Source organism: Bufo gargarizans, chromosome 1, assembly GCF_014858855.1.
Source record: "Bufo gargarizans isolate SCDJY-AF-19 chromosome 1, ASM1485885v1, whole genome shotgun sequence".
NCBI lineage: Eukaryota > Metazoa > Chordata > Amphibia > Anura > Bufonidae > Bufo > Bufo gargarizans.
Window position 1 is genome coordinate 40,949,927 of NC_058080.1, and position 23,951 is coordinate 40,973,877.

The 23,951-nt window shown below is 45.0% G+C and overlaps 1 protein-coding gene across 1 annotated transcript in view; it reads right to left on the reverse strand.

Annotated features, from left to right (window-relative positions):
- Window positions 1-1,204: 1,204 nt before the first annotated feature.
- Window positions 1,205-23,951, reverse strand: part of POLR1A (RNA polymerase I subunit A) — a 92,280-nt gene continuing 69,533 nt past the window's right edge. Inside the window, exons 29-34 of the mRNA XM_044295081.1 lie at window positions 21,725-21,832; window positions 21,151-21,408; window positions 12,750-12,950; window positions 11,149-11,266; window positions 9,954-10,118; window positions 1,205-1,631 (exon numbers count right to left, since the gene is read on the reverse strand). Coding sequence (XP_044151016.1) covers window positions 1,531-1,631; window positions 9,954-10,118; window positions 11,149-11,266; window positions 12,750-12,950; window positions 21,151-21,408; window positions 21,725-21,832 — 951 coding nt within the window. The 3' untranslated portion in view covers window positions 1,205-1,530. The remainder of the gene's footprint in view (window positions 1,632-9,953; window positions 10,119-11,148; window positions 11,267-12,749; window positions 12,951-21,150; window positions 21,409-21,724; window positions 21,833-23,951) is intronic.

Here is a 23,951-nt window from a genome sequence, read left to right on the forward strand (position 1 = left end):
GGCCACAGCTCCATACAATTACAGTACTGGTCTGGCATCCCTGTTATCGGCCCCAGTGTTCAGACCCCCGTCTTCTGGGCCACAGCTCCATACAATTACAGTACTGGTCTTGCATCCCTCTTATCGGGCCCCAGTGTTCAGGACCCCTCCATGATGTTCTACAGTAGCTGAGGTGTGAATTATTATGCCCTGTAGCAGATACAGCATGTATCATGATGTCCTGCAGCAACCAAGATGTGTCAATCATAATCGATTTCCTGCACCAGCTGACGGATGCAGTCAAATAAAGCTTTATTAACTCCTTCCTGACCACACACACCTTAAATTTAAAAGGTAGTAGTTGGGTATTTAAATTTGGCGCCCACTTGCAGAAGCCATAGCTGCCAGACACCTGGGACTAATGTCTGCAATTGGTGATAACACCGATCGTAGACATTTAATCCTTCAGATGACATTGTAAAATGTGACCATGGCATCTGAGAGCCAAAAACCCAGAAGAGCAGAGATTCCGGGGCTGGAATTGATTCCCCTAGTGAGGAAGGTGAGCCATTCATTTCCTGAGGCAGCCTCTGTCTGTCCCCCTGAATGATCCAAGGATGCAGCAGCCATGTTCCTATAGAGCGGGCTTGATAATGCTAATGCATTGGACTCTAAAAGAGATGTGAGCCGATGATTGCATGTTCAAGTTCCCTAGGAGAACTTTAAAAAGTGTAATGTAATGTAAAAAAATATATAAAAATATAAATCAACCCCCTTTCCCTAAAATTATACCAAACAATTAAATAAATAAACCCCATAGTCATTGCTGCACCCGGAAACACCTGCACTATTAAAATTAAAAAATATTTATCTCATACAGCGAATGGAGCAACAGGGGGGAAAAATAAAAATATCAAAATGGCTGATCTGCTGTTTTTTCGCCTACCCAAATGTTTTTTTTACAGTAGTAATTCATTTATGAAGTTATTATGCAAAGTCTCGTAAGACTTCGCGAAGTTATAACATCGGCTCATCTGAGCCAATACATTCTAATACTGTATGGAGCGCTCGCTCCGTACAGTATTCAAACCGAGTATTATGCGAATCGACTTCGGAGGTTTCATCCGAAGTCGATACGCTCATCTCTAATTGCAATGTACAGCTCACCCTGCAAAAAATAAAAAGCTAAGGAGGTCAGAATACAGCCATGCAAAGGTAAAAGTCGTTTTCAGTTTTTTCCAAAGTTTTTATTTTAAGTTTTACACACGATTGGCACAATATACTTTACTATAAAGCTATAGATACTCATCCATTTTACAATTGTAAACATTTACAGGCAGAGGTCCTCGTAAAAGTCCCACCTCTATAAGCACAGCTGTGATGTGGAGGACGCCAGGCAGCAGCTGTAAAGGCCAGAGTTCATTATTCCTGTAGTGATTGCAGCTCCGCTCACCGCTGAATCCAGCTGCTGGAGTCCGCCACCGCTGTGTAAGGCACTATCTGCTATATTAACCCTCTGGCGCCGAGCCTCTAAGTGTAAGTCCTTGAGGTTTATTTCATTGGCTGCTTGAGGTCAAACAATCCAGTGCCTCCTTTTACAACTTTCCCAACCACCAGACATGCGGACGGAGACTGAAGATGGTCCTTGGCACCTGGAAAAACATAACAATCCTTGTATTAGAAGCATTGGTTACACACATATGTAGCAGAGCTGTGCAAGATCATGAAGCGTTATCTCCGGATCGGTCGGGGTCCAACACCCAGCACACCCACTGATCAGCCGTTGGACTAAACAGTGGATGGGGCCGGAAGCAGAAGGCTCCATGCACGGTGTAGTGCGGCTCTGCTCCCATTCAGCGCCGCTGCCCCTTTACTTTTTAACAACGCTGTAGGTACCTTCACCAGATATCTACAACTTTAGACCTCATCCATCTCCAGCTCACTAGTGATAAATGAGATGAGAGCAGAGTTGTGTATGCAGCACGTACAGCAGACCCCGCGTTCATATAAACACAGTGCTGAGCCGCATTCACAGTGTATACACGCACCGCCATTTATGGCGAGGAGACCGGATCCAAAAATAGGGGAGACGCCCGGGTGTCGAGTGCAGCCGCCATAAGGAATGTATAGAAATGCCGGAGGACGGCACCAGCCGCATCACATTTACCTGCTAAATTTTTGTTGGAATAAAAAGATTCACAAAGCAAGATATTGCAAACTCAGACCTTTACACGGGGTCCGTCAGATTAAGACATGAAACTGATGTTCACACATTGACAATGTTATACATAAATTTGGCTTCCAGGGCACTAGTCAGTCATCGATTAAGTGTGAAAATAAACAAACTAAAAACAAAAATGCCTTTTGTCTCTCTTTTATATGTCACTTACTCAACTAACATGGGATAAGCTATGGCTGAATAGGTAAACGATCACTCTTGAGGAACAAGCGGAACTGGTCACATGGGCTAGAACCAGACTGTAGAGTCGTCCCCCCCGGTCTGCAAATTTAACTCCTACTCTCGGTCGGATCTGCATTTTTGACATGCGCCAACCACGGCTCCCACACCTGTAAATACCTTCCCCTAGCATTATATGTCCAACCCACTAACTCTTCCATACGACATATATCATCCATTTTCTCATACCACATTTTCAAGGATGGTGGTTCCTCGTCCCTCCATTTTATAGGTATTAAAAGTTTAGCTGCTGTGATCATATGCGTGGATAGGTTCGTTCTGCCCGGCCTAAAGTAGTACCAGCTCTGGTGAGAGTTTCAGATTCGTAGAGCAAATCCGGTTATTTATCCTCTCAACATCTTCCCAGAACTACTTCAGCCTCGGGCAGAACCACCAGATATGTGATAAAGAACCTTTATCCCTGCCACACCTCCAACAAAGATCATCGGATGTCAGGCCTATTGTATGCAGTAGTTCAGGGGTTCTATACCACCTGGTTAGAACTTTCAGGGAATTTTCCTGAATCCTAATGCATTTGGAGAATCCATGGGAGTGGGTCAGTATGTAATTTCTAGCTCTGTCATCTAGGGAGCAGTTCAGCTCTCTCCCCCGGGCTCCTATATATGAGGGTTGTTATATCTAGCTTTCAGCAGTTGTGTGTAGATAAGCGATATGCACTTTGGAGGGGCTTTTGGAAGCAAAGAGTATGTTTCCAACCAAGTGGGTTCCGGAAGGGGAATAAACTTAGATTTTTTTTTAAACTTACTACATGTGGCCTCAAAATCCTTTTCTTGCAAGAAATCACATTTTTTAACGTGCTCTCCGGTAAAAGTAGCATAATAATCATCTCGGATAGGTGTTTTTGCCAGGTCTCCTATCACAACTCCCGGCAGGGATAGCAGCTAGCTCAATACGTGTTGTATTAAGTATATGTGGTAAAACTCTAAGAGGTGCTGGTGGGGACAGTTTCCCCAGGCCCATATTGAGAGTCAATGTTTTATTAAGTGATGATAGTGCCTCTTGTGAGATCACTGATCAGGGAATCTTTATCCGTTTTTTTTTTAAAGGGAACCATAGCATGTAGTCAGCTGAGTTGTCCAACAGAGCTAGCTCCATCTCCACATGCATAGGTGGGGGAGCAGACCTCGTCAAGGCAACCCATCTCTCCAGATGTATGGCTTGCATATATTGTTCTAGGTCCGGGAAAGATATATGCCCCCTTGTTTCTTTCTCCTGGTGAGCAAGGCCAAGGGAAGCCTAGCTTTTTTATTTGCCCAAATATACCTCCCTACTATCGATTTCACTTTAGATATGTAGTTGGCCGGTAGATACAATGGTAGGGACCTCAGAGTAAACAACAGCTGTGGTCAAATATAAGCCGTAAATGACACTTTTCCTCCCTAACCAAGACAGGAACCGTATAGAACTTTTGGCTAGAAAGCTTTCAATCCTGTTCAGCAGAGCAGGGGATTTCAGTCTGAATAGTAGCTTAGAATCATTAGGAATGTTAATTCCCAGATATTTAATAGATGTTGAAGGCCACTTAAAGGGAGTCAAATTCTTAAGCTTATTTTGCTGTGTGGAGGAGAGTGAAATTCCCAACGCTTCGGATTTGTCTAGATTAATCTTAAAGTTTGACAATCTACTAAACTGCTGGAAAATGTTTAGAACCTCGGCCATAGTTTCATAGTTTCAACTGGGTCAGTAAGCATAAGGAGCAGATCGTCGGCATCTTATGGGTGTATGCACCAATTCTTAATCCTCGAATAGTAGGGGATTGTCAGAATTTTAGGAGCAAAGTCTCTAAAGTAAGTATAAAGAGCGTGGGGGACAAGGGGCATCCCTGCCGCGTGCCATTTCGGATCAAAAAGGCGTCCGACGGAGTCTCGTTTACCAAAATACATGCCGATGGGGAGGAGTACAATGAAAATATGGCTTTAACAAACTGTTCTGGGAAGCCAAATGCTTCTAAGGCGCTACGCATAAATAGCCAGTTGACTCTGTCGAACGCCTTTTCAGCATCTGTCCCTAGTAGAAGAGGTGGGATCCGGCTTCTCCTAGCATGGCACACGGCATGGACCACTCTGCTGACATTATGTCTTCCTTCACGACCCGGAACAAACCCTACTTGCTCTTCCCCTACAAGCCCAGGCAGCAGTTTTGAGATTCTAGTGCTCAACAATTTGGCCCACCATTTTAAAATCAGTGTTAAGCAGGGAGATGGGTCTATAACTCCCACCGGCCTCTTGGTCTTTCCCCTCTTTGTGTATCACCGTAATACGTGCTGTCTGAGCCTGAGGGGGCAGAGTTTCACCTTGGAGCAAGGAGTTGCACATTTGTACAAAGTAAGGGATAAGTATAAGTATGTCTCTAAACTCTTTATAATAAGCTATGGGAAATCCGTCCGGTCCTGGACTTTTCCCAGATGGGATGGTGTTCAGAACTTGTGTCACCTCCTCTGCTGTAAAGGGTCGAAGTAGACTAGACTATTCTCTTCCGAGAGGGTGGGAATTTGTCTTTAATATGCAGAGCCATATCAGAGTGTGGGGCTGTGTCTTTCAGGTTATAAAGGGATTCATAAAATTTACAAAACTTCTTTGAAATGGCCGGTGTGTTGGTGAGTCTACTACCTTCTGGGGATTTTATCGCCTGGATGAAAGATTTCTCTCTCTGAAACTTTACCAGGTTAGTCATTAGCTTGGAGCTTTTATTACCATGAAGGGAGTGTTTAAAACGCAATGCCTGCAATATTTTTGCTGTTTTAACGATAAGGTCTTTCACCTGTCTGCGTAGGGAGATAAGAGACTTCTAAACCTCTTCAGATTGCGACCTCTTATGTAAGCTCTCGAGTGTGGATATTTGTAGCAGTAAGGAGTTCAGCTCTTTTAATCTCTGTCTCTTTACCCTGGTGCCCAGACTAATAAGTTCACCTCTAATCACCTCCTTGTGCGCTTCCCACAAAATGGAGCTTGATACCTGTCCCGAATCGTTATTTTTGAAATAATCCCTTAATTTTTGTGAGATTAACTGCGCGTGTTTGGCATCATCTATTAGGGTGGTGTTTAATCGCCAAGTCCAGGATCTACGCGGCAAGTCCGCAAACTTTACCTTTACACTGAATGGGTGCATGATCGGAAATTACCATATTGTCGATTCTAGCATCTGTGACTAACGGGAGCGATTGGTTAGACAAGAAAATATAATCCAATCTCTGGTACGAATCATGTACCCTAGAGTGGAAAGTATAATCTTTATCCTTCTGGGTGGAATAGTCTCCAGACATCAGACACTCCCAGATCTGATAGAGTGAGGTGAGGTCTACGGAGCTGTATGGCCGACATGTTTCTGGCACTGGTTGTAGTATCTTTCAAGGAATCAAAAATCATGTTCAAATCTCCTCCTATGACTAGTAAACCTTCTGCAAAGGATTTCAAAGTCTCAAGCGTACGTAGAAGCCATCTAATCTGGTGACAATTAGGGGCATATCAATTTGCCATAGTGACGGTTAAATTAAGAATCTTCCCTTTAACCAGGAAGAATCTACCCTCCGGGTCTGCGAGTTTTGCTGACATTTTTCCCAACACCAATAGAGACCAATCTCGAGGCCGATGAGTGGGATGCTTGATACCATAAGGGAAATTGCTTGCTGACTACATTGGGTATGCGCATATGCCTGAAGTGAATCTCTTGTATAAGGGCAATGTCAACGTGCTCCTTCCTTAGGATGTGATAAAGTTGACCGCTTTTGAGGTATATTTAGGCCATTGACATTGAGGGAGTAGATCTTCACTTCAGCCATAACTACATGTACTTACATAAATGACTAGCAAGACCGCAAGTGACAAGGGAGACATGACAAGAACAATAACAGTTAAGAACTCCTATAAACAAATCAAATGGGCTATATGGCCCGGTGGCGTTCTATAATGCTAGGAAGCACACGATGGCCAAATAAGTAAGGCCGGTGGGGGGGAACATGGATGGAGAGGTCACAAGGTCTCATCTCCATTCACCCGGCTTATCATGCTGGTTTAGTAATACCCTTACTAACATCTAATAACACTGTATGATTGCAAATACTCAGTTGTAGAGACTAGTGGCTATTCCCTTTGTGGGCAAGGTAGCTATGCTACTCCGCTGTTAGACGTTAATACTCCAAACACAAATTGTCTCACAATAAAGACGAACAATGGACGCTCTATAGAGCAATGAACCTCGCTAGTGGGGTCAAAGTCCTGCTCCTCAGGAGGTCTTCTTCCTCGGTGAGCGGCTCTTGGTAGCTGTCTGCCATTGCAGATTCTGCGGGAGTTGTGGCAGATCTGGCAGGAAGGCTGTCGGCAGCCAGGTGAGGATCTTAATGGCTCCCTCCGTAGCGCATCCCACATCTTGGGCAAATCTTCTGGTGACCGCACCATGAGCTGTCTACCATCTAAGTGGTAGTTAATCCAAAGGGAAAGAGCTATTTCACAGGGAGCTTCCTCTCCCTTAAGGCATTTGTCAGCGGGCGAAAGGCTCTTCTTTTAGCCAGTGTACTAGCCTCTAAGTCCTGGAACGATAAAATCCTGTGGTCTTCTAGCATTAGGTCACCCGAATCTTTCGCTGCTTTAAGTAATGCCGCACTGTCTAGGTAGTTCAAGAGAGCACACACCACATCTCTGGGTGGATCAGTGGCTGGTGGTTTCGGCCGCAGGGCTCTATGCGCCTTTTCAATTATAATGGCGTCAGCGCGTTCTTTGCCTAGAAGCATTTCAAACACATGGCGCACTGTGGCGGTCAGGTCTTCTGCGTTGACCGACTCGGGGGTCCCTCTCAGGCGGATGTTCTTTCACCGTCCCCCGTTTTCTTGGTCTTCCAGGTACAAGAAAGCATTATTCACCTGTTTACAGACCGAGGCGAGTTGTGACTGCATCCCCATGCTGTGTTGCGTCATGAGGGTATGTGAGTCTTCTAAGGCCTCCACTTTGTGTCCCATATGAAGGACCTCTGTCTAAATGTCTGATAATTCCTTTAATACCGGGGACAAGGCCTTGTCTAGCGATTGGGCCAGGGATTGTTGCAGGAAGGCCCTGGTTATCGGCAAGGAGTCATGCTCACCTTGTGGCTCGGAGCATGCATCGGAGCTGTCCCCTTCAGAGTCGTCTTCCCGCGCCGCCTCTGTCAGTGCAGATCGCGCCATTAACGAATTTGCTCATATCACTCTGTGTATTCTTCACTTTCGGGGTACTCTCCACATCTCCTCTTTTCTCTCTGCCGATTTACCCCCCATAATTGAGATGGGTAGCTCTGAAATAGGCTGTAAGACCGGACTTATAGTGAGGAGCTCAGGCGCACACGTCCTCCACCATGCTCAGTCAGCTCCGCCCCCCCCCCCCCCCCGACTACCCCTACCTGCTTAATTTTTGGAAGTGCATTGCACTTTATTCATTTTGGACTAAAAGCATTTTTTCCAATTTGTCTTTAATAAAATATATTCAGCCATTTTTTGAGATACAAGTGTAATATTAAAAAAGAAAGAAAAATCTGTCTATTTGCAGACTGAGCCTCCTGAGTTCCATTAGCTGACGGCTCATGTGAAGCCTTTATCTCTGATCTCCTGACCTCATTAACACTCATTAGCGCTAAACGCTTTTCAAACATAGAGAAGATAAGAATATGGCTTAAATGAGTGTTTCTGAGATCAAAGATAAGGCTTCACATGAGCAGTCAGCTGACGGGACAAAGTAGTTTTACTCTGCAAACAGACTGATTGTTTAACCCTTATATCTATGTAAAGAAAAAAATCTGAAAATTTTTAATAAATACCAACTGAATAAAATATTTTTAGCCCAAAATGAGTAAAATGCGATAATAATAAATAAATAGCCCCAAAGGTGCACTTACCCTTTAAAGATCTGGAAGACTACAGCCCCGTACTCCGTGTAGTTCCTGTGCTGGTCCATTCAAGTGAACGAGAGCGGAGCTGCAGGATCTCAGAAACTACACAGTGTACGGAGCCTTCTGCTTCCATCCATACACTGTATAGTTTCCAGTACCATAAACAACTGATCGGTGGGGTGCCGGGTGTCGGACCGCCACCAATCTGACTTAATCAGAGGATAGACCATCAATATCTCTAGCCCAGGCAATCCCTTTAAACATTGTACCATCGCAAATACGGCATCTGATCTACCTTGTACCGATTTCACTTCTGCTCCATTCACACCCTGAGCTGCAGTCAAAATTCTACTGGCTTATTCCGACTGCACAGCTTTCTGGTACTAGTAGAATTTTGAATGCAGCTTTGGCGGTGGCTAGAGAATAAAAAAGAAAATAAAATCAATTTGTAATACAAGAAGGCAATTTTTATTAGGCCGTCTATGGACGGGGGGGGGGGAGAATGTGTGTGTGTTCTGTGAGGCTTTATTTACAAATTGATAACAGCTGTTAGGGTCTATTCATACATCCGCAATTTCGTTCCGCATTTTGCAAAACTGAATTGCGGACCTATTCATCTCTATGGGGTAGCACGATGTGCTGCCCGGATACGGAATTGCCGCAGTTGCAGACAAGAATAGGCATGTTCTATTAGTGCCGGCGGTCCGCAAAATGTGGAACGCACATTGCCGCTGTCCGTGTTTTGAGGATCCGTAAAACACACACGGATGTGTGAACGGACCCTTAGAGCACGACAGGACTGCAGATTACTGGCCTCTCTACTAAAAGGCCAGAATGGGTGACTTGTGGTTCCCATCCATGAAATGACATATGATCTATACTAATAGTACAATTGTATGACAGTCACCCTTCTACCACCAGGGCAAGTTGGCACACGCTTACTCCAAGAGCTGACAAGTCGTCAAGGGCATAGAAATGTTATTGGGAAACTTCATTACAAGTAATTTATTTTATGAGGACATGAGCAAATTCCTGCCGGGAACAATCATTGGATGAGAAGGAAGCAACTCAGGATGAGCAAACTGCGGCAGCTCAGAAAAGTCGCTTGGCACAGACATGGAGCTTTCTCTGGCACAACTCATCTGAGCAAACGAAGGGAACTGACGACTGTAGATTAGATGCCATTCCCCAACATAAATTCTTTAAAGGAACACTACAGGCAGAATGGATACATTGATTTATGCCTCGAACAGGGCCTAAGGGTACCCAGCAAGATGGTAATATCCAAAATAAAGCAGCAAATTGGACAGTTCAATGCGGGCGGTGCCAGCAAGGTTAGGCCTTAGCCCAGCAGGCCCCTGATCATCAAGGATTTGGGAGAAATACTGCAGCACTCGATGTCTTCAATGCAATTCCTAATTTATTCACCAAGAGTGCGACGTTTCGACTATAAGGAGTCTCTTCGCTCTGCTTGAAAAAAAGACTCATAGTCGAAATGTCGCATTCTTGGTGAATAAATTAGGAATTGCATTGAAGACGTCGAGTGCTGCAGTATTTCCCCCAAATACCCAGCATGAGGGCCACCTCTACATCTACAATGTGGAGCAGTAACTGTGCCCCTTTCCTCTTCTGGAGTACTCACCACTCATTGTAGCATCCTTCAAGAACTTGTAGCTGGTCTCAAAGGTCATTTGTTGGAAAGGGGAAGAGCTGGACTGAATCCCGTAGCGGTTGAGAGGCCGATAAGTTCCCTCAAAGCACATGTAGTCTGCTACCAGGGACAGGTGTCGGGGGTCTACCGCAATACCTGTAGAAACCGAGGCGATAAGTAATTAATCCTCCATGTTACACACAATTCTTAGCAGAATTTTGTCCTTAAAGGCTATGGACACCTTTGAGGCAATTTTAATTTTTTTTTTTATGATTGCATGTTACTCATTTTGGGCTTAAAATAATGATTTCCATTGGTCTTCATTAAAAATATTCAGCTGTCTGAGATACAGGGGTTAAAAAAAAAAATAATAATTGGTATGTTTGCAGAGTATCACTTCCCAGTCCCATCAGCTGACAGCTCATGTGAAGCCCCGGATCATAAACCTTCACTAGAGCTAAACTCTTATCAAACTGATAAGAATATGGTAAACAGACAGATTTTTTTTAACCCCTGTATCTCAAAAACAGCTCAATATTTTAAATCAAGACCAATTGAAAAAATTATTTCAGTGAGTAAAATCATAAAAAAATGCCCTAAGGTGCCCATAGCCTTTAAAGGCTATTTCTTATTGTGTATCCAGCTTCTGTGCAAACCTAAATATCTCCATGGTAACAGACTACAGCTGTGTAGTCTGCCATTATACTCCTTTCAATCTGTCCACTGACCTAGCGAATGCATGTTAGGGCGGGTTCGCACTTGTGTTAGGCGATTCCCTTATAGGTTTCCGGAATATAATGGAATTCATAAGACGGAATGCAAAATGGAAGCCTTTAATGAGGCAACGATCCGTCATAATAGAAGTCTATGGATCTGTTGACAGGACTTTTTTTTTCCATTTTGCATAACGGAAACAAGACAAATTCGTTATGCTGCCCCATAGACTTCTAATATGACGGATCAAAACGGAAGGCCTCCGTTTTGCATTCCCATTACATTCCGTTATAAATGGAACCTATAAAGGAATACCCTAACACAAGAGCGAACACACCCATAACAAGACGTCAAGACAGATGGAATGGATTATGACTGCAGGACCAGACTACACAGGGCATGCTTGTAGTCTGTTACTATGGCGATGCTTAGGTCTGTATAGCAGCTGTAGATAATTATTGGAGCTCCTTACCGTATACAGCAAACACATCTTTAATTTCTTTCTGCACCACCCTCAGCGCAGCCTCTATGCCGTACGTGTTGGCCATCGCATGGATATCATTGGTATACAGGCGTCTCAGGTTCAGGATCTATGAGGGAACGAGACACCAACGAAATGTATAAGCATGAGGGATCACTGGTGACAGAAAAGATATATGGCAAAAAGCTAAGGAAAATATTAGGATATGGATAATTTCTAGTCGGGTAAACATTCAGATCCAGTGGACGATGTATATGAAGAGAAAGAAGCGGAGTGGCACTGCAGTGAAACACGAGAACCCTACAGATCCAGTGGACGACCCCTCAAAAGTTGATCTGACACAATGTGCATAAATGTATGGGTCCAGATGGCGGTCCTATTCAATAATAAACACCCCTGCCGGAGTGTGCACAGATATAGCGGTCCATCAATGAGTGGGGCCGCCTACTGGAATCCTAAGTCCAGAGCAGGGAGGGACTTAAAGGAACACTCCAAGCCAAATCGAGATATTGTATTATGCCTAGGGGGTGGAGCATGACTTCAAATTTTTGCATCTGCCTCCTCCCTAAGTGGATAACGACATGTTATCCTGAATCTTTGCACTGCAGAGACACTATAGAAAGTATTATACCTTGATAGCATATCCCATATATCACTTACACATTGCATTTACGGTCATGATTTATTCCACTGGGAAACGTATCGGCGTATCTCATTCTGCAGGAAGTATTATTGTATAGTCTCTTATGAAACTCTGCAGGCGGTGCTGGCGACGTGCCCGCTGCGCATCAAAGAATAACTGAGGGACGCGGGCAAATCTCAGCGGCCGAGCAATAGCTCAGTAAGACATTAGGAAGTCGATTGTTCGGCTCAGTAGAAGGCTCCCAGGTTTTACTTTTCATGGTTTCTGTAGTGACCTCTGAATTTTATACCCATGGATATGCAGAGCAGGTGGACAGATAGAACATGGCACAAATAGACTGCCCCATGCCAATAGAGTCGGGAATGTCATTCAGGTTGTCATTTAGTTTGCCCGCTGTACCCTCACATTCTCTTCCCCCCCCCCCCCCTCAATTAAAATAGTTCTCCACCGCTTTGCCCAGTAGGATACACAAGATGAAGTGGGCGATCTCAGTGCCCGCTAGTTTTACTCATGGAGAACCCCACATAAAAGAAGAACCCGTCACTACTCCCGACACGTCTGTTATGGAAGCTACTCTGGACCATCTTTTTTTATAAAACTATGCATTGGGCTACTCCACTATTATTGCTCCTGGAAAAGTACAAATAATTGACCAGTGGGTGACTTTAAAGTAGGATGTCTCTATGACAAAGTCAACCCTGTTGGACAGGGGGGTAGAGAAACACCCAAGAGACAAGAAGGACAGTGATGCCCACTGATCAACTTATTTCTATGTTTCCAAGAGGAACGGCACAACTCAGAACTGTCGTTATTTCATGGGGAATCTGAGCAGTTACTAAAACAGACATGTAAGCAAAGCGTCGGTGTTGTTACAGCTCCGCTTTATTGCCTCTTGATCTGACAAATACCTAATGTAATAATGGAGGACTTCTCGATCATGCCGACTTACATCTGAATACTTGAACATCTCCTGGAGATTGATGCCCTCTGTGTTCAGGATCAGCTCCTTCTCTCCTCTATGGTTAGTGGTATCGTTGAGGAGACAGCGGCTTATTCCTCTGGTCTCGTGGATCACGACATTTTGTGCCAGGGACGAGATGAGAGAGGAGATATCGAAGTGGACCTTCATGAGCGGCAGCTTCAGCGTGATCTGCAGAGTAGACGTCAGCACATTGCAATACAATAGTATAGAGATAATGACAGTAATGCAGCAGACAGGACAATACTGATGCTACGCCGTTATATACTGACGACTGGGGATTATAGAGGTCGTCTTATCAGGGACTGTAGGAGCCACAGTGATCAGGAATGTTAACATAGCTTCCATTAATGATTCAATATACTAGGGCACCAAAGAGCGGGGTCTCCCAGGCACTCTAGGACGACCTCCACGGGAACATTTGAAGGTGTTCCTTGTTGTAACACTACATTTATTCTACAGGGGCTTCTAATTCTGCTGCCAGGGGTGATCTGGTCTTGCAGACAGAACAGTGCTGGGGGTTGGCTCCGAAGTGCCTGCTGCAGCAAGTTGACACCAGGCATCCGGGGGCAGGCACATCTCACAAAAGTGAGTCCACCCCGCACATTTTTGTAAATATTGTATTCTATCTTGACTTTGATACAATGTAAAGTAGTCAGTGTGCAACTTGTATAACTGTGTAAATTTGGTGTGACCTCAAAATACCTCAACACAGAGTACATGCAACAGAACTAGAGGAGAGAAAGTGTCACGTAAGGACATCGAGACGGAGGAGAGACAAACAAGACAGGCTGGCATGTCACCAAAGAGGCTTTTGGCAAGGAATAGAAGACATACTGGGTGGTAATAGCAGGATGAACTGCGATAGGATGGAAGCCTCCAGCAGAATCCGGGCACGTTAACCTGAACAGATATACAGGTCCTTCTAAAAAAATTAGCATATTGTGATAAAGTTCATTATTTTCTGTAATGTACTGATAAACATTAGACTTTCATATTTTTTAGATTCATTACACACAACTGAAGTAGTTCAAGCCTTTTATTGTTTTAATATTGATGATTTTGGCATACAGCTCATGAAAACCCCAAATTCCTATCTAAAAAAATTAGCATATCATGAAAAGGTTCTCTAAACGAGCTATTAACCTAATCATCTGAATCAACTAATTAACTCTAAACACCTGCAAAAGATTCCTGAGGCTTTTAAAAACTCCCAGCCTGGTTCATTACTCCAAACCACAATCATGGGTAAGACTGCCGACCTGACTGCTGTCCAGAAGGCCATCATTGACACCCTCAAGCAAGAGGGTAAGACACAGAAAGACATTTCTGAAGGAATAGGCTGTTCCCAGAGTGCTGTATCAAGGCACCTCAGTGGGAAGTCTGTGGGAAGGAAAAAGTGTGGCAGAAAACGCTGCACAACGAGAAGAGGTGACCGGACCCTGAGGAAGATTGTGGAGAAGGACCGATTCCAGACCTTGGGGGACCTGCGGAAGCAGTGGACTGAGTCTGGAGTAGAAACATCCAGAGCCCCCGTGTACAGGCGTGTGCAGGAAATGGGCTACAGGTGCCGCATTCCCCAGAAACAGCGGCAGAAGCGCCTGACCTGGGCCACAGCAAAGCAGCACTGGACTGTTGCTCAGTGGTCCAAAGTACTTTTTTCGGATGAAAGCAAATTTTGCATGTCATTCGGAAATCAAGGTGCCAGAGTCTGGAGGAAGACTGGGGAGAGGGAAATGCCAAAATGCCTGAAGTCCAGTGTCAAGTACCCACAGTCAGTGATGGTCTGGGGTGCCATGTCAGCTGCTGGTGTTGGTCCACTGTGTTTTATCAAGGGCAGGGTCAATGCAGCTAGCTATCAGGAGATTTTGGAGCACTTCATGCTTCCATCTGCTGAAAAGCTTTATGGAGATGAAGATGTCATTTTTCAGCACGACCTGGCACCTGCTCACAGTGCCAATACCACTGGTAAATGGTTTACTGACCATGGTATTACTGGGCTCAATTGGCCTGCCAACTCTCCTGACCTGAACCCCATAGAGAATCTGTGGGATATTGGGAAGAGAAAGTTGAGAGACGCAAGACCCAACACTCTGGATGAGCTTAAGGCCGCTATCGAAGCATCCTGGGCCTCCATAACACCTCAGCAGTGCCACAGGCTGATTGCCTCCATGCCACGCCGCATTGAAGCCTCCTGGGCCTCCATAACACCTCAGCAGTGCCACGGGCCGATTGCCTCCATGCCACGCCGCATTGAAGCAGTCATTTCTGCAAAAGGATTCCCGACCAAGTATTGAGTGCATAACTGAACATAATTATTTGAAGGTTGACTTTTTTTGTATTAAAAACACTTTTCTTTTATTGGTCGGATGAAATATGCAAATTTTTTGAGATAGGAAATTTGGGTTTTCATGAGCTGTATGCCAAAATCATCAATATAAAAACAATAAAAGGCTTGAACTACTTCAGTTGTGTGTAATGAATCTAAAATATATGAAAGTCTAATGTTTATCAGTACATTACAGAAAATAATGAACTTTATCACAATATGCTAATTTTTTTAGAAGGACCTGTATGTCATCGGGTCTTCTGCTAACAAAGAATGGTAGACCGGCTTGGATTTATCTATAGGCAGAGCAGGCCTGTTCCTATAGGTGGCCGTATGGGAAGGACACCTCCTGGAGGCTTTACTTATATATGAAGATGAAACATTGCAGTACATAGCTACAATGCTCTCTGGTAGTTTGTTGCAATGTGTAAGTCAGACTACTACTCCAATCAGACAGTGATGGGAAGAGCAATTAAGATGCTGATCCCTTAGTCCTGTCAGGATTTTACCCTCTTGTCCATCAGTAGTGTTATTTCATGGCTGCAGGAATGTCCTTACTGTAGAAAAGGGTTAATTACTCTGATCGGTAATTGGATTTTCCAATAGCCTTCCCCAACGGCACTGACAGGAGGGTGCTCCCCGCCCCCAGGACCGGACACAACACGGAAGCTCAAACTTTAAAAAGGGCCCTCTCCTGCCCTTACCTAATCAGTAAATAACAAAGTACACGGTAGTGAGGCAAGAACAAAATTATATTCGTCCAACCGGAACACAAGAATGAACATGAAATTACAAATGCAAGGAAAACCACAATGAAGGGTGGGAAACCCCCCAGTGCCCTCGGGGGAGGCTAATGGAAAATCAAATTACCAGTAACAGTAATTAACCCTTTTTCCCCCGGCGCCTCCCCCAACGGCACTGACAGGAGGAATAACAGAGTCTTACTAGGGTTGGATTACGGCATAAAGAATTCTGCGCCCAAAGGCTAAATCCTGATTATGCGTGACATTTAATTTGTAATGGTTGAAGAAAGTCATTGGATTAGGCGCAAATCTGTTCAATCGAGATGGTCACATTTTCTGCCCAAGAGGTAGACATAGCCCGTGTTGAATGGGCCCCAAGTCCCTTCGGAGGATCTAGGTTCTTTTAAGCATAACAGAGAAATTGCCTGCTTTATCCACCTTGCAATGGTGGCTTTACTGGCCCAGGCAAGCACAAGTCGTCTCACATCCAGGTTATGAAAGCGCCTCTCCAGGTCTGTCGAAGGCGACGGACAGAATGATGGTAAAATGATTTCCTGGATACTACCTTCGGTAGAAAGGATGGACAATGTCTTAAGATTATCCTGTCATCCAGGATCCTAAGATAAGGAGGACAGCAAGAGAAGGCCTGTATTTCCCCCACCATTTTTGCTGTTGTTATGGCCAGGAGGAAGGAAGTATTTAAAGGGGTTCTGCAGTTTGTTTAAACTGATGATCTATCCTCTGGATAGTTCATCAGCATCTGATCAGCGGGGGTCCGACACCCGGGACCCGCCGCCCATCAGCTGTTTGAGAAGGCAGCGGCGCTCCAGCAGTGCCGTGGCCTTATTACTGTTTACTGCAGGCCCAGTGACGTCATGACTAGTATCACTGGCCTGGGCGCGGCTAAACTCTGTTCACTTGAATGGAGCTTAGCCCCGCCCAGGCCAGTGATACTAGTCGTGACGTCACTGGGCCTGCAGTAAACAGTAATAAGGCCACGGCACTGCTGGAGCGCCGCAGCCTTCTCAAACAGCTGATCGGCAGGGGTCCCGGGTGTCGAACCCCATCTAATTAGATGCTGATGATCTATCCAGAGGATAGATCATCAGTTTAAACAAACTGGAGAACCCCTTTAAGGTCAGGAGTTAGAAAGAAATATGCTCAATAGGCTCAAACGGAGAGTCCACCAGTGCCGGAAGGACTAGGTTCAAGTCCCAAGGTGGAATGGTAGAGTGTAATCTGGGGGAATCTCTGATTGCTCCCTTGATGAACCGTCTGATTAGAGGATGATCAGAAAGATTTGTGTCTAGAAAAACTAAAGCGGTGATCTGAACTTTAAGGTTGGATGGTTTAAGCCCTTTGTTTAAACCCGTCTGTAGAAAATCTAAAATGACAGGTATGTTAAGTAAGGGACTTTGCTGAATCCTGTCACTAGAAAACAAAAGGAAGGCTTTCCACGTTCTGAGATAGATCTTGGAGGTAATAATTTTTCAACTCTTTATTAAAGGTAGAGATTACAGGGTCAGAGAGACCCTTCTTTTTCAGATTTTTGCATTTAATCTCCATGCTGTCAACTTCAGCTGAGAGATCCCTGGATGGTGAACTGGCCCTTGTTGAAGAAGGCCTGGAAACACTGGAAGGGTCCAGGATATTCCTTGCGACAGCTTGAGTATGAGGGGAAACCAGGCCCGTTTTGGCCAACATGGAGCAATCATGATGACCTGTGCTGTCTCCCGCCACTTTCATCAGGGTTCTCGGAATCAGGCTGAATGGGCCCCCAGGCCACTATCTCCAGACCCCCTAGGGGGGACAGGGAACAGAATCTTTCTACTTTCCTGTTCTTCCGGTCTGCGAATAAATCCAGAACCGGAATACCCCACATCTTGGTAATCTGAAGAAAGACATTGGTATGTAAAGTCCATTCTCCCTCTTTTAGAGTTTTTTGACGGCTGAGGAAGTCAGCCACCATATTGCGGTTTCCTTTTAAATGCACGGCCGTTAGAGAGGATAGGTGTTTCTCCGCAAAAAGAAAGCTATCCCGTATCCCTTGATGCTGCCAGAGATCTGCTCAGAGTACCTCCTTGCCGGTTTAAATAAGCAATAGTCATATTGTCCGGCAGGATTTTGATACGATCGACAGAGGTTCTTGAGTGAAGGGCTAGAAGAACTTTGTAGACTGTTCTGAGCTCTCTTTGATGATGCATTTAACATAGAGTCGTCCCAGACTCCTTAAACCACAAGGTTCCCCGCATGACCCCCTCCCAGCCTTGTCTGCTGGCATCTGTAGACACCACTAGAAGATTTTCTTGACGCCAGAAGACACCTCTCTGCAGATTTCTTCTTATCCTCCAACAAGCCAGGGAACGTTTTACGAATTGTGGATTTGAAACTTTCGTGTCCAGAGAGATTCTGTTGCCATCCCAAGATGCTAGAAGAAAGGCTTGCAGAATTCTGGTGTGGCTTTGTGTCCATCTGACAGCAGGGATTAAGGATGTCAGAATTCCCATGATTGTCATGACGTTTCTGATGCTAGTGGATCTTAGACTGCAAAACGGATTTACTTTTAGTTGAAGGGAGGACTGCTTCTCTTCTGGAAGGACATCAGTAAGCAAGAGTCGAGACGAACACCATAAAATACTTTTTGCTCAGCCGGAACGAGGTTGGATTTTTTGACATTTATGATCCATCCCAGATCTGTGAAGGTCTTTTGAACAAGGTCTAGATGTACTAGAAGCTGATCTTCTGATTCTGCTGCCAGACTCCACTGCAGCATTAACTCCGCATGGAGCCTAAGAAGGAAGGAGATTCTTCAGCCACCACTTTTTCAGCACATTTGGGGCAAAGTGATTTCTTGGCTTTAGATATAAATGACTTTTTGCAGATAGCACATTTTTTGCGACTATAATCAGACTCAGGTGCCTCGGAGGTGGAGGTGTCTCTACCCAATGAAATTTAAACAAAAATAAAATAAATAGGGTTCAGAAAACTTCCAAGGAATAGACACCAGCACCAGGCAGCCAAGGTGGATAATAGGCGTAACCCATACACCAATATCTGCCCAAGTCAGGAGAGGAGGCTTACTGGGCTGATGGTGCTTGCGGCCACATCCAGAGGCTTGCGGGCGGAATCTGGGTCAGTAGGAGCCGACATCGCAGGAAAGGGAACAGCACGTGTCGTTGCTCCCTGGATCCGGCCTTCTGAGTGATGTCTGTGACGTCATGACGTCCGTGCGCGCGAGACGCCGCAGCGCAACACCCCCTACCAGAACAAGACTCCTCCCCCTTCAGGAGTCTCCACCCATCGGAATGCCGCAAGAATATCCTGCTCTCCCCAAACGGAGCATGCAGGATAGAGCCCGGGGCTGCCTTACAACAGGACTTACGCCAAAGGTACAGTGAAGGGAGGCCACGCATCCCCGGAGCCCCTGTCCACTAAAACGGCCCTCCCACTAGTAGGGGGAAGAGACCAGGCCGTACGCTTGGTACTGCTGCAAACCTACTCAGGAACACAGGAGGAGCTTCCACGCTGTCCGGGACAGAAAACAACACTGATTATGTAAGGAGAGGAGGCCCCTTTTAAAGTTTGAGCTTCCATGTTGTTTCCTGTCCTGAGGTCGGGGAGCACCCTCCTGTCAGTGTCGTCGGGGGAGGCGCCGGGAAAACACAAAGCTGAGTAATATTTATTGCCTGAGAAGCAGAAGTAGGATTCCTCTACACGGCTTCTAAAATTACCAGCGCCACCGTAGGTCTAACCTGTTCTGCATAATTTATGAAGTGTGGTGAATGGGAGTCCTCAGGTGAACCTACCCTCATATTCTGCAATGCCCGTGAGCTGTAAAGCTACAACCATTACTGAACTGCAAAACCCACCGGTTAACATATTATATGCTCTCTGCAGTTTCCGTAACTCTTAGACTTTAAAAGCACATGGATGGTGATAAGTATTGTTCATGGGAAAACCCCTGTAAGGCTACTTTCACACTTGTGTTAGCCTCCTCCGGCAGGCTGTTCTGGCCGAGAGGCGGCCGGAATAAAACTGCATGTTTGCCGCGCTGTGGCTGGACTACCGGCCCGCCCCCAATATAGTGAACGGGGCTGGAGCAGACTTCCGCCAGCACGGTGGACTTGGGGTAGCACGGATCCAGGAGGCTGTTCCCTGCCGGTAAAGGTTGCCGCCAGTCTGAAAGTAGCCTTAGTCCTTTATAACCAAATGCTGAAGCCTGTTCCTCAGGAAGAAACAAGCAGCAATCACAATCTCATAAAAGGTTCCTCGTAGGCGGAACCCCATTTTCACCAACTAAGATTACAAATTGCCTATCCATAGGCAATCGAAGTAGCCAATGATATCTGCTAAAAATATTGCAGAGGTAAACTAAGAGTGACATTAGGTTTCTCGCAGGCGGAACCTAGTTTTCATCAGCTGAGTTTACAAAAGAGTGGACCAAATGTTAAAAAATCCCCTTGTGGTCCTTATGCAGAACCATTCACTTCAATGGGGCCACAAAAAAGACAGAAATGACTCAGTGTGCATTCCGTGTCCGTATGTCCTGATAGCCGTTCTGCAAAAAAATAGAACATGTCCCATTATTGACTGCATTACAGACAAAGTATAGGACTGTTCTATTAGGGGCTGGCCCTTCCATTCCGCAAAATGCGGTCTGCAAAACACCCAACGGTCGTGTGCATGAGCCCTAAGATTGAGCGCTTATCCACAGGTAAAGGAAATAGCAACAGATATCAGATGAACACACTGTACATGTGCGGAAGTAGACTCTCTACATAAGGCCTCATGCACACGTCTGTCCGTTCATTGGGGACTGCAATTTGCGGTCCCCAATGCACGGGCAACATCCGTGCAGCTGCTGAAGACGGATCCAGACCCATTCAACTTAAATGGGTCCGTGATCCATCCGAACCACCCGCAAAAAAAACAAAGAACATGTTCTATTTTTTTTTGCGGTGCGGAGGCACGGAGAGAAACCCCACAGAAGCACTCCGTAGTGCTTTTGTGGGGTTCTGTGCCTCCGATCCGCACCAGACCTTCCAGATTGCGGACCCATTCAAGTGAAGCTGTTTGCAGGCCACAATACGGGCATGGCCGGAGAGCGGCCATGTGCATGAGCCGTAACCAGCATGGTGGCCCACAGCAATGTCTTATTAAATAATGACCGTGGAAGCTTCAGGCAGATTCGGACAGTGGAGTCCACTGTTGTACCTCTTTCTTTAGGAGACCAGAATGACAACTCCTTTCTTTGAACTGTATTTTTGGTCTGCCTCACACGTGTCCTGCCGTATCTCACCTGACACCACAAGCTTCTTTCTGCGTCATAGGAGTAGTCTTCGATGCTGGGATTGAGATCCAGGACAGCGTTCACCCGGCCCTCTGACAACACGTTCTCCGTTATGTTTGTTTCGGTTTCTCTCTCTTTGGAGGAAGGTGAGGGACTGCGATCTTCTTCATCCTCCTCACTCTCAACCTTTTCCTCAGTGGAAGCATTCTCCTCGTCCTGCTCCTCTTCATTCTCCGCTCCCTCTTCCTCTCCACTTTCATAATCGACCTACCGGAGAAATGACTATGAAGACACTGCTATAAAAGCACAACATAAACCAACATGGCTGACACTTCAACCCATGCGCTGTAAAGACTGCATTATGTCCCTCATACAAGCAAAACGAAGAAGTGCAGAATAAGACAATTCTCAGTTATCTGGGGAAATAAATACTGGTTATACACCTGCTTGACAGAGGCCAAAAGTACAAGTTTTTGGCCTGTCGGATGACCTGGGGTCCATGAAAACGTCAGTGCATATGAAAAATAGACATTGCAAAAAGTTCATCTTGAAAGGTTTAGTGAAGACATCTCAGACACTTTACCTCCTCCTCTTGCTTTTTTTTCCGCATTGCATCTGTAGCATCGGCATCACCCTCCTCAGCATCAGCGTCCACAATGTCTTGTTCTTCAGCCTCGGCTTCTTGGTTCTCCTAAGAAACACAGGAGGGCAAGCTCTTACATGGATGAGGACAGAATGCAGGAGAGAATTGTGCACTTCGATCACCCCTCCGTTTCTGAAGTATGAGGCAATGGACTTCAAAAGGCTGTCCCCTCTCCGGTCGTGTTTGTGTCAGTAACCAATTCTATTCCCCATCTAATACTAATTCTAAACCATCTCTTATTACTCTATATTGTGCCAACCCTTTATTATTCCTGCTAGAAATCGTAAAGGAATTGCTAGCAGTTTGCAATGAAGGTCCAGCTGGGTGTTACCAGTTGAGGCTGTATCCCTGCACAGTCTGACCCTGGCTGCAGTAACTGAATAGTGTCAGACTGTGCAGCGACATCCCCCCCAACTGGTAACACCCACCTGGACCTTCACTGCAAACTGCTAGCAATTCATATATTCTAGCAGGAATAACAAAGGAATGGGACATCAGAGTTATAAGAATAGATACTCCAGAATTGCTATTACATGGGGAATGCAAGCAGTTACTAATAAGACAGACCTGTCAGGAGAGGGGACGGGGGCTCTCTGCCGCACCTTTAACCACTTCAGCCCCGCTAGGTGAAACCCCCTTCATGACCAGAGCACTTTTTACACTTCGGCACTACACTCCTTTCACCGTTTATCGCTCGGTCATGCAACTTACCACCGAAATGAATTTTACCTCCTTTTCTTCTCACTAATGGAGCTTTCATTTGGTGGTATTTTATTGCTGCTGACATTTTTACTTTTTTTGTTATTAATCAAAATGTAACGATTTTTTTGCAAAAAAATGACATTTTTCACTTTCAGCTGTAAAATTTTGCAAAAAAAACGACATCCATATATAAATTTTTCGCCAAATTTATTGTTCTACATGTCTTTGATAAAAAAAAAATGTTTGGGCAAAAAAAAAAATGGTTTGGGTAAAAGTTATAGCGTTTACAAACTATGGTACAAAAATTTGAATTTCCGCTTTTTGAAACAGCTCTGATTTTCTGAGCACCTGTCATGATTCCTGAGGTTCTACAATGCCCAGACAGTAGAAAAACCCCACAAATGACCCCATTTCGGAAAGTAGACACCCTAAGGTATTCGCTGATGGGCATAGTGAGTTCATAGAACTTTTTATTTTTTGTCACAAGTTAGCGGAAAATTATGATGATTTTATTTTTTTTATTTTTTCTTACAAAGTCTCATATTCCACTAACTTGCGACAAAAAATAAAAAATTCTAGGAACTCACCATGCCCCTCACAGAATACCTTGGGGTGTCTTCTTTCCAAAATGGGGTCACTTGTGGGGTAGTTATACTGCCCTGGCAATTTAGGGGCCCTAATGTGTGAGAAGAACTTTGCAATCAAAATGTGTAAAAAATGACCGGTGAAATCCAAAAGGTGCACTTTGGAATATGTGCCCCTTTGCCCACCTTGGCATCAAAAAAGTGTCACACATCTGGTATCGCCGTACTCAGGAGAAGTTGGGGAATGTGTTTTGGGGTGTCATTTTACATATACCCATGCTGGGTGAGAGAAATATCTTGGCAAAAGACAACTTTTCCATTTTTTTATACAAAGTTGGCATTTGACCAAGATATTTTTCTCACCCAGCATGGGTATATGTAAAATGACACCCCAAAACACATTGCCCAACTTCTCCTGAGTACGGCGATACCAGATGTGTCACACTTTTTTGCTGCCAAGGTGGGCAAAGGGGCACATATTCCAAACTGCACCTTTCGGATTTCACCGGTCATTTTTTACAGATTTTGATTGCAAAGTTCTTCTCACACATTTGGGCCCCTAAATTGCCAGGGCAGTATAACTACGCCACAAGTGACCCCATTTTGGAAAGAAGACACCCTAAGGTATTCCGTGAGGGGCATGGCGAGTTCCTAGAATTATTTTTTTTTTGTCGCAAGTTAGTGGAATATGAGACTTTGTAAGGAAAAAAGAAAAAAAAAGAAAAATCATCATTTTCGGCTAACTTGTGACAAAAAATAAAAAATTCTAGGAACTCGCCGTGCCCCTCACGGAATACCTTGGGGTGTCTTCTTTCCAAAATGGGGTCACTTGTGGCGTAGTTATACTGCCCTGGCAATTTAGGGGCCCAAATGTGTAAGAA